This window comes from Strix uralensis, chromosome 16 (assembly GCF_047716275.1).
Source record: "Strix uralensis isolate ZFMK-TIS-50842 chromosome 16, bStrUra1, whole genome shotgun sequence".
In the NCBI taxonomy this organism is placed as follows: domain Eukaryota; kingdom Metazoa; phylum Chordata; class Aves; order Strigiformes; family Strigidae; genus Strix; species Strix uralensis.
In genome coordinates, this window is record NC_133987.1 from 2,744,978 (window position 1) to 2,756,279 (window position 11,302).

At 54.4% G+C, this 11,302-nt stretch overlaps 1 protein-coding gene across 1 annotated transcript; it reads left to right on the forward strand.

The window, feature by feature from the left end:
• Positions 1–5,360: 5,360 nt before the first annotated feature.
• On the forward strand, positions 5,361–10,465 carry LOC141950606 (transmembrane protein 100-like). Its single transcript, XM_074885689.1, has 3 exons — positions 5,361–5,466; positions 8,454–8,689; positions 9,193–10,465. The coding sequence occupies exons 2-3, from the start codon at positions 8,639–8,641 to the stop codon at positions 9,523–9,525; spliced, it is 384 nt and encodes a 127-aa protein (XP_074741790.1). The 5' UTR covers positions 5,361–5,466; positions 8,454–8,638; the 3' UTR covers positions 9,526–10,465.
• Positions 10,466–11,302: the final 837 nt, after the last annotated feature.

Here is an 11,302-nt window from a genome sequence, read left to right on the forward strand (position 1 = left end):
GAAATGCTTTAACAGCCTTGTGAAAGCCAGGAGGGGCCAACGTGGATTTTTTTGCAGGCAGGCAGCCAGTTCATGGCTGTGCATTTCCAGTCCTGAGTCCTATCACCAGGGGGGGTCACTGAGAGGCTGTAGCAGATGGTGGCGCTGACACCAGGGGCTCTTCACTTTTTTTCTGTAAAACAGAGATTGATATTATTTCACTTTCTCATTAGCTTGATTATGCCATATCTATGCTCTCTGGAGGAAGACCTCTTGGGGTTTGTCTGGGGTTTTTTCAAGCATGTACACTGACACTAGCACAGTTGACATCTGGTTTCACTGGAAGCTTCCTAGTCCTCCTTCACTTCCATTAAAAATAACCTCACAAAACAAAAGCCCTAATCATGACTCGGTCCGACATGAAAACAATTCATTAAATAGGTACTAAAACTTCTATTATCCACCATACAGATCGAATACTATTTTTGTAACATCAGAACCACCATTCGGAAGAAAAGATCTATCATCTTGTTTTTAGTTTGTGAAGAAAGAAGGGTTTTAGCATTGTAATCAAGAAAAATCTATTGCTTGTTAATTAATCTGAGCCCAGTTAGAGAGAAGAGAGCGGGAAGCGGTGTGCCATGTATGCCAGGGTATAAAGAGTTGGTAATGGGAGGGAAAAAAATTAAAAGCGAGTTTTGAACTGTAATTTCAGAAGGCGAGAAATTACAGCAGTGGGCTATTTAGGCAGGCAAACGGAGATGTTTGACTTATTTTTAGACAGAACAAGAAAGATAATCAGTGGATCTGGAGTTTGGATAGGGAAAAAGCAAACAGAAGCAAGCTCTGAGTCAGTGGAGGAGACTGACTCTGGCGAAAAGCCTGTCTGACATCTTCCCTCCTGGTTTCTGAGAACACAAACTCCCAGCTGTGCTCATGCCTGCTGGTTAGGATTTTTTCAGCCCTTGCATGTTGTAGTGGGAAACAATTTATTAGTCTCATTTTATCTCCAGTTTAAGAAGAAAACAAGGGAGACTTAATGCACACATTTAAGTCAGTAAGACTTCAAAATAGGGTTGCTTTACCCACCACAAGGGAAGCTGCATTGTAAATTATGTTGCACTGCACCTCTGTAGCAGCTCGTCATCTTTTTCCCTCTAGTAAAACTATTGCACTGCATCTCTGGATGCAGCTGGCACCAAAGCCTTGTAGCTCTGGAATTTGGAAAAGTGCATTATCTGAGGATCTCACCCGTTTGGGTTTTTTTTCCTGCTTCAGGTTCTAAATTTCAGAATATACGACACTTTTCACTTTTGAGATGGAGTCTCTTACAGCATATGTTAGCAGTAAATCTTGCTTTTGAAATTGTTGGGCAGCTCAGTGCTGTCACGCAAGGCCATGGGCTTTTGCAGCTCTCACTGCCGTCAGGAGGAATTGAGTATTTGTACCAACCAGACACATGAACACACAGAAGGAGAGAGCACAAGAATAATAACTAAAAAAAAAAAAAAAAAAACCACACCACAACCCCAAACAAAAAAATACCTTTTAAAAAATTAATGAAACCATAAATAGTCTGCAGTGCTTTAATTACACTTGTGTGCTGGCTGTGTGATGGGACAGAATTCAAATTGCTGGATGCGGGGATGAATCAGGCATAGTGTATTTTATATTTTAACAAGTTTAGGCATATAAATTTAAACATAGCCATGTGTTTCTGTGAGCCTGCAAGGCTCGCTTTTAGTGTCATTAGGAAATCTGGGGTGTTTGGCAAAATCCTTGCAACTATTATCAATCTTAACTACACGGCTTTGTCTAGCATTAAATGGTGTTTGTCACGACCCATCACTCCGCTGTTCTGGAGTCTTCTCCTTGAGGGTGACAAAGCTCTCGGCAGTGATTGTGTCGTCCTTGCAAAAGCAAACCTACTGGATTTAATGGAGTCATTTGAAGGAAATTTGAATCATATGTGACTACATTTCCCTTCCTCCTAGCAGTGCGAGTGCCACGGTCTTCATATACAGAGAGTAATTCAGTTTTGCTTATGACAATGAAAATGGCATTATTTTGTGGTGGTTTGGGTTTTTTTTTAAAGCACCAATTGCAGTAAAATAGCTTATTCTAATGTATTCTTATCTGTGAGCCTTAAAACTAGTGTGCATGCCCTGTGAGTCAGACTAAGCTCTGCTGGTGTCCAGCTCTCCGGGCAGCGCCTGCCCAAAGCTGTCCACGTGCCAGTATCCAGAGCATCTTCTTCAGGGGCAGAGGACATCAACAAAGCGGCCGTAGATCAGCTTTACTCCTAGTTCACAGTTTTTTCCTGTTTCTACATCATACCTAGTTCTCAGTATTGTTTGTGTTGAGTACCTGCTGAGGTGTAACGTGGGGTAGTCAGCTGATGGGTGACGGGAGAGGAGCGGCAGAAGGCGCCAAGGGAGGTCTGTACGTGCTCAGCGTTGCACAGCGCTGCGAAGGACCGTAGCTCCTGCCAGGCAGATGATACAATAATTCTTTTCCATCTGCTCCTATCTATATTTAAATCCACAGGAAAGCATCTTTCTTGTAAGACACACGAATCTCTAATTTCAAAAGCCATCCCTGTTTCGGAAGTTCCTTTGGCAGGCTGGCGCCGGTTTCCCCGCCTGTGCTGAGCCGGCGGTGCTGGGAGATGCTCCAGTGGGGCTCACCACGCAGCGTAATGACACGGACCCAAAATAGCAGGGCGATGTCACCTAGCAACTTGTCACTGTGCAGAAGCCCTTGTTGGAGTGGATCAAGGTGACACTTCGCTGCTATTTTCAGACCCACACTTCCTGATGGCTGTTGCCGCTTTATTCCCCCGCTTTTTTTTTTTTTTCCTTTTGCTGAATCATAGACCTGGAAAATACTTCTTAGGTCACTAGAATCCAACACTGTGCCTCCTGATTTATTTTGCTGCCTATTTTCCAGTTTTACGCAACTTAAAATGGACTGTGAGAGGCCACCTGTGCTTCCTTAATGAAGCTTTCCTGCTGTGTGAGGAGTTTCTTCCCCGTTCTTTATCTTAAAATTAATGGAGCCGCTCAAAACTTAATACTGCCTCTGCCAGGGGGTGATGGCAAGTGCTGAGCGACCGTGCAGGCACTGCCCGGGGTGTGTGTCTTGCACTTCCAGTGCCAGGAGGTGGCTGTGTCCCCCGGCACAGCCGCTGCCTCCAGTAAATCCAGATGTCACCATTTCCTCTCCCATGTAATTCCTCCCTCCCTCCGGGTTTGAAGCCTTTTAGCACTTAAGAGCTGCCCTTCTATATTTAGGTAGCTTTTGCGAGTCCATGGAATGGGTATATTCAATGGCTATATTTAATGGCTACCTTAAAACTGTTGAAGTTGCAGTCGAGAGCTCAGAAAAAGCCCCAGTCCTGGGTTGCAGCTGTGATTTGGACCATCTATGGCAGGGGCTACATGGTTGTTGATGCCATGTTCACCTGTTCTTGCTTCACTGCAACTTTTTATTGCAGTCAAAGTTTGTTTATTATGGGGGATAGTTGTGCAATAAATAGTTACTCGGTATTTCTTGCCCTGGTCTTAATCTAATGTGTGGCTCTTGCGTGAACTGTACTGAACCAGCCAAATAAAGGCAGAATTTCTAATTTCCTCACAGAGCCACAGGGGAAAAAACCTTGTGGGGATATCTTAGCTCTTACAAACTACTGTGGGTTGTCTTGGGTTTTGGTTTTGGTTTGTTTTTTTAGAGTTCCTCTGTGTGATGTCAATGTGTGTGGTCTGTTGGTATTTAGTTTTTAAATGAGTGAGGGTCACTTGTTCAGAGCACACTTCTCGCAGGATTCAGGGCTGCTGTTTGCTGGGTTTCTACCACTCAGGCCCCAGGATATTGAGCTGTGTGTCCCGAAAATGAGAAATGAGCTGGGCACATATATTATTTCTTTGACTAGTGCAGGGTTATAAATGAATTGTATAGCAGAGATTATCTTTGATTATCTTTGCCTAAAGGTGTTATTTGCCCTAAGATATGTTGTTTTCTGTTCTTGTTTCCAGGCCCATTACCTTCTAGTTTCTGGAAAAAATAAGGCATAATTCCTTCATCTAAAAACCCCTTCTACACAGTGGTACTAGCTCCAGGACGGAGGTGTGGGCCACCCAGGCTGTGGCAGGACCCATCCTGAGCAGCTGGCGGAGGTGATGGGCTGTGCGTGGGGAAGCTGTAAGCAGAGCAAGCAGGGTGTGGGTGTGTGCATCCTGGCCCTGACTTCTTTATTTTAGCAGTTCCGTGTGGTCTCCAGATCATTTTGGCTTTCTAACATCTACTTTAAAAAGTTGGTGTTAGTGTCTCTGGTTAATTAGAGACCCCCACCATAAAACTCCTTCCTGCTGCCCCAGTGCTGGGCACTGAGTGCTGGGGGATGTGGATCACCTCCTGCACCTCGCTCCTCCTGGGCTTCCCTGGTGGTGGTCAGCAGCATATTTGATTCTGGGCTTTCTTACTTCAAAAATGGAGTAATTAATCTGTTTTAGAAGGATCCTGGGTTCCTCATCCTTTTTCACTTCAACTCCATTTCCCTCCTAGGAATCTGGATTTCTCGCTCAAAACAATCCTTCCATTGCCCACCAAAGCCATTAACCCTTTCTGCTCTTTTTCTGTTCCTCAGAAACAGAAACTTGTTTCCAGGTTTTTCTTGCCTTCCCACAGCTCTTTGCTGCAGTCCTGAGAGCCAGGCTCCAGAGCCTCTCCCCTCTCCCAGGGCACTGCAGCCTGGCTGTGGCAGCATCCCCGCTGCAGGGAGAGCTCCCGCTGCCCCATCCATCACCCGGACGGGTCAGCACATACCTCGTGGGTACATATGTGTGTGTGGAGGGGGGTGTCATCCATCTCGGCTCCTGCATCGTGACTCATCCGGGCCCAGCTGCGCTTTTCTCCTGTGGGAAGAGGGAGGAGGACGCACGCGAGTCTCTATTTCTGCTATGAAAATTACACCCTTACGTTAGTCGCAGAAGGAGCGTGGAGGGAAGGAGTGCCCACGTGGAGGAGCCCGTCAGCCCCACCAAGGGGGGAAGATTCAGTGCCCCAAAAAAATGGGCTCACACCATGTAGCCCAACCTGAAGCCTCTTCCGCTCTGCCTTAGCACACTTGTGAGTTTTATAGTAACCCGCTGCAGAATCGGAGAAAGATTTGCCTGAATTTGGCCTCTTTGAATGGAGAAGGGCAAGTTCATCCAGCTGCTTTCTACACATGAGTGTGAGAAGTTTCCTGGAGGTGACCCCATCCCAGTCTGAGGCCTGTGCAGGTCTGTCCTGGCCCTGCTAAGGCTTTTTGCTTTTCCTTTCAAACCAGGGGCAAAAGCCAGCATGGCTCACTGATGCACACCTCTGCTATCTGCTCTTTCAGTACTTACAGAACAAATTTCTTTTAAATGACCTCTGGAGTTTTAGAGGGTCCTCGGTCGGACATGCAGGCAGTGCTGCTTGCTGCTGCTCTGGAAACACTGTCTGGTGAGCTATGTCTCGGTATATATATGGAGGAGTTTGATATATGCATGTATACATGCATATGTATATGTACATATCTATGTGTTACTCCCATATAATTTTAAGCAACTGTTAACACAGGAGTGGGTGCAGTGGTTTGTACCAATGCAGGAGATGCACAGGGTTGCTACAGTGGGATCACATCAGTGTTGCTGAGTCAAATATTCAAATTCATCATGGATCAGAACCTGAGATGTATTAAAATGTTGTTTTTCTAACCTGTTAGAGCTTAGTTTTGTCACAGAATCATCTAGGTTGGAAAGGACCTTGAAGATCATCTAGTCCAACCGTTAACCGAGCACTGACCGTTCCCAACTCCACCAGATCCCTCAGCGCTGGGTCAACCCGACTCTTCAACCCCTCCAGGGATGGGGACTCCCCCCCTGCCCTGGGCAGCCCATTCCAACGCCCAACAACCTGTTCTGTGAAGAAATACTTCCTAATATCTAGTCTAAACCTTCCCTGGCGCAGCTTGAGGCCATTCCCTCTTGTCCTGGCGCTGGTTCCTTGGCTCAAGAGACTCATCCCCCCTCTCTGCACCCTCCTTTCAGGCAGTTGTAGAGGGCCATGAGGTCTCCCCTCAGCCTCCTCTTCTCCACACTAAACCCCGCCAGGTCCCTCAGCCGCTCCCCATCAGACCTGTGCTCCAGACCCTGCACCAGCTCCGTTGCCCTTCTCTGGACACGCTCGAGTCATTCAATGGCCTTTTTGGAGTGAGGGGCCCAAAACTGAACCCACTCATCGAGGGGCGGCCTCACCAGTGCCGAGCACAGGGGTGAGATCCCTTCCCTGTCCCTGCTGGCCACGCTACTGCTGATACAAGCCAGGATGCCATTGGCCTTCTTGGCCACCTGGGCACACTGCTGGCTCATTATCAATCACCCCCCCAGGTCCCTCTCTGCCTGGCAGCTCTCCAGCCACTCCTCCCCAAGCCTGTAGCGCTGCTGGGGGTTGTTGTGGCCCAAGTGCAGCACCCGGCATTTGGCCTTATTGAAGCTCCTACAGTTGGCCTCAGCCCATCGCTCCAGCCTGTCACCTGCTTTTTCAAGGCCAGTCACTGCTCTTCAGCACCAGTTAAAAAAACTTGTACAGCTGTCAGTCCACTGACGCAGTCATGTTTTGACGGAAGCCAAGAGTCCTTCCCAACCTGCTGAGCAGAGGCTGGAGCCATGGGGCTGCTGGCAGGACCAGCTGGGGCAGGCTGAGGTGGCAGCATCCTCCTCTCAAGGGGGGGGGTAGGGCTGTGTTTAGGGGTGTCATCACACCACTGGTTTCTGGAGAAGCGGTTTGGAAAGTGGCTCATTGCCAGGCTTGTCACCAGAGTATTTTCTTCCAGACCCTGCTCTCAGCAGCAGCTGAACTATTTTAGCTGAAATTTTCTTCAAGGGTTCAGCTTAGGGTAAATACTCAGCACAAGATTTAAGCCTGAGCAGTCGCAAGTCTGACAAAGCTTCTCGAAACTGGAGATGGCGCTTGTAAGGGGAAGTATCGGCCTTAAGAAGGCAGAGTTTGGCCCTCGCTGCTCAAAGGGCATTGATCGGTGGGGTTGTGTGACTCTTCTTCCCCTCTAATGAGCAATCGGGAGAATAAATAACAGAATCTTCTCAGTGTGCAGAGCCCTGTGTGCTGCACATCTGACTTACCTGTAGTTATTTTCTGAGTGCTATTTCTTTGCAGAGCCAGACCCTCTGTGCTCAGTCCCCAGTGTCCTGCAGCGGGCTGCCTCGGGCAATACTGCAGGAGCACAAACGCTCCCTGAAATTTGGGAATTCATCTGATGATACCTGATCAATGTCCACTTTTGCTGTTTATGGATGTTATTTAAGAAACTAGAGGCAAAGAGAGATCCCAGTGCTCCTGCAGATCCAGCCACCTCCCTTCACATGCTAACAGGTCTCACGGCTTTCCAGAGCAAGCCTGGAGAGGGGCAAAGGCTGATTCAAACCAGCTTTATTCTGCCTTCCCGGGAGTGGATGATTTCCCTGGGGATGGTGTAGGCCAGCGCAATGCCCACAAAAAAGGGAGATAACACTTCCCATCTCTGGACTAATGCCTAAACTTCCCTTTTCCCGAGTCAGTCTCATCAGCTCCTCTGCTCCTCCATCTTCTCACCTTCCCGCAGCTGCCCTCTTGCTGCACAGCTCCACATCTGTTACAATGTGGTTTTCTCCTTTATTTTTGGCTTCCTCTCAGTTGATGCAGGAACGCAGCTGGGCCCCATGAGCTCGGGGGAAGCTCTGACCTGGGAAAGGCTCCAGGTTTCTTACGTTTGCTGCTCATTCCTTTCCTCTCTTCTTCAGGAAAACTAATTAAAAGAAATCAGTGCAGGAGAAGCGAGGGGAGATGGGAGCTGTTCGTGCCAGCTCCGGTCTCTGTGTCTCCCTGATCCACTCAGGAAAGGCGGCACAAAAAGGTTTTGCCCACAAAAATCAGTCTCTGCTGACAGTCAGAGCTGGGCAGGAGGCTTTTGTGCTCAACCCTCTCCAGGCTGTTTGTATCTCCATCCCTTCCTCCTCCTCTTCCGTGCCCAGGAGCCCCGGGCAGGCTCTGGGCCAGGCGGCATCGCTGGGCTCTGCTGTGCTTTGCCACGTGCTGCGGCTGCTGTTGCAACTGTGTGATTCTGCACTGGAGCAGGCTGCAGAGCCAACATTACTTACCTGTGCTTAACATTGCTGTTTAAAATTAATTAATCTTGATATTCAAGATTTGGGTACTGCAGGGAGCAGAGCGTGCTGTCCCCGAGGGGCCCGGTGCTGGTTCCCAAAGCCCTGCCAGCGCACCCTGGCTCCCCTTCCCAGGCGAGCTGTCCTTCCCGGGGCTCTGCTGGTCCCCTCCTGCGCCCAGCTGTCTTTCAGTGTCCTGCCCTCCCTGCTCCTACCCTGCCACTGCCTTGCCAGGCAGCGATCATCCCAAATCTTCCTTCACCTCTGCTCCAACCCCTTTCTTTCCAGGTGCCCTGACCGGTCACCCCAGTGCCACCCCCAGCAGTGTCCCACCACCGCAGTGAGTCAGCCTTGAACCTTCTCCAGCCCAGCCACCACCCCTGGTCCATGGGTGAGGGTCCCCCAAGCCCTGTGCCGGGGGGCAAAGCTGGCAGAGGGTGACGCAGGGAGAAAGAGCACCTTGGAAGGAGGTGATGGCATCGGTGCTGTGCAAGGAGGAGGCAGAGGGGCTCTGGGGAGTGGCTGTAAGTCCCGCGGCCTGTCCTTTGGGGTTTCACTGCCCGAAGGGGTGTGGGGAGCTGGGGGGAGCCGGGCGCGGGCGGCAGCCAGGCCATCTCCCCTGCCCGGCGGGGCCTGGCCAGGGCCCGGGCTTGGTGAAAACAGATGCAAAGTGCAAAAACCCGTCCCGAGAGCGATCCCAGCTGGGCTGCAGGCAGCTGCCCGCCCAGAGCCCGAAACGGTTAACAGGCAGCGAGGCTGAGCCGGTCCTCCCACCGGCATGAGCTCACCGCTGCCACCGCCAATCCTCGCCCCGCTCCTCGCCCCGGCTGGCAGCAAAAGAGCCGGGAGCCGGGGCTGGGGGTGAGAGCAGCGGCAGCCGCGACCCCGGCCCGAGCCCGGCATGTAGGAGCCGCCCCCCGCCCCCCCCCCACGCCGGCGCCGGCCCTCCCGTGCTCGGCGCTGGGCCCGCCGGGGCTCTCTCGCCAACATGATGGGCTGCAAGTCCAACTCACTCACTTGCCTGCAGGGAGGGAAGGCAGGGCTGCCGCTGGCCACGGCCACCGACTCCACCGCTACGCTCAACAAGCTGGCCCTGGCCACGGGCGGGACGGAGAAATCCTGGTACCGCTGCATCTTCCCCTTCGGCATCGTCTCCGTGGTCATCGGCGTGGCAGCGACGTGCATCACCTTCACCATCAATGGCCCGCAGATGGACATCGCTAAGGTGGTCTCGGTGGCCACCTTGATCTTCGGGGTGGGCCTGCTGGTGGCCGCCTACGTGTGCTGGCGGGCCAGGCGGGAGAGGCAGCGGCAGCGGCAGCGCCAGGAGCCCGTCCCCTTAGAGCAGGGAGCCCTATGACCCGCGGGGGGGGGCAGAGGCTCAGCTCCGCCCGGAGCCCCCCCGCTCACCCCGCGGCAGAGGGGTGACAGCACCGGCTTTGTCGCACCCGAGGAGGTCCGGGCCCTGCCCGGGGTCAGCTCGCCGCCCCCCCACCTCCGCCTCGCCAGCGCCCGCCCCCCCCCCCGCTCCCGCCACGGGGCAGGGGCAGCCCCCACCCCCGCGGGACGCTCCCTCCCACCCGCCTGCCCGGCACCGGCCCGGAGAGAGCCCGGAGAGTGGCCCGAGGAGTCACCGTGGAGGGACCCGCTGCCCGTCCCCGCCACGCACCGTCCCGCAGCCGCCGCGGCTCCGTGCCGGGGGGCGCCGCGACAGCCCGGCCAGCCCTGCCCGGCCTCGGGAGCAGCCGGTGTCGCCGCTGTCCTCCCGTGGTTGTGCCCTGCTGCGAGGAGCCCCGCGGCTCAGGACAAAGGGACTTTCGGAAGAAACTCGGTGCGGAGAGATGCGGGGCGGGCTGGGCGCGGGGCGCAGGCAGGGGAGGGCTGGCAGGAGGCAGCCAGCACCCACGCGTGACCCTCCCGGGGACAGCGTGGGTGACATGGGGAGGGCGAGAGCTGAGGGGGGCGGCGGACCTCGGCACCGGCCGGCGAGACGCGGGGTGGGGGGGGGTCGGCCCGGGCAGCCCCCGCGGGCAGCGGCTGCTGCGTGTTTGCTGGTCGCGGCGTGGCGAGTGGAGGAGGAAACCGGGCTCCTTCCGTCAGGGCGCGGGTGAGCCAGCCCGATGGCTCCCGGGGGGCAGGTCCCCCCTGCGGGGGGGGGGGTGTCTCTGCCCGGGCTGCCCAGGGAGAAGGGGCTCGGGCTGGCAGCTGTGGGAGTCTGAAAGCAATTCTGTCGCTGGAGAAGGAGCTGGAGTTGCATTAATAAGGAGCAAATACATTTTTACCACTTTTTTGGAAACGAAGTGCCTGCTCCCTTTCTTTGAATTTAGCTTTGAGCTCTTTACCCTGAAAAGTAAGCGTGAGACGTGGGCACGGGGGGCCCTCCCCGAGGCTCTCGGGGCAGCACCCCCGATCCCAGCCTCTCCGGAGCCTGCGGCAGAGCCGCGCTGCTCCCCCGCCCCGGGCCGGCCCCGCACCCGGGGGGGCGCCCCGAAACCAGCCCCCGGCGGGGCTCCTGCAGCCAGCAGCCACGCTCCCGGCCCTCTGCGGCCGGAGGCTGCCCGGCCACGGCAGAAGAGAGTCCGTTAGGCCAAAAGCCGCAAGCGGGGGCAAAGCCGAGCCCAGGCCGAGTGCGCGGGGAGCCGGGGCACCGCACGCCCCCCCCCGAGCGTCCCATGCCACAGGCCGCCCTCCCGCCCCCCCTCCCGGCATCTCTGTCCCCCCTTCCCCGGCAGCTCTGTCCCCCCTTCCCCGGCAGCTCTGTCCCCCCCTCCCGGCAGCTCTGACCCCCCCTCCCGGCAGCTCTGTCCCCCCTCCCGGCAGCTCTTCCCCCGCCGGTTCTGCCCCCGTAATTCAAAGGGGCTCCGCAGCCGGCGGAAAGCGCCGGGAGCTGCCGCTCCCGGGATACCGGGACCTGGAGTCCCGGTCCTGCAAAGCCAAGTCCAAATCCCCACGAAGTTTGGGAGGTTTGGAGACACTTTGGGGCCCAGCTCTGACCGAAGCTTTACTTCCACCAGCCATAAGGAGACGGGTCGGTGTGTCAGAGGCCAGCCCAGCTCTGCAGAGGGTGAAGAGTTGAGCCGGCGCCCAGCCCAGCCCGGCCTGGCCTTGGGAAGCCTGGGCGCTGCTTCAGGGGCTTT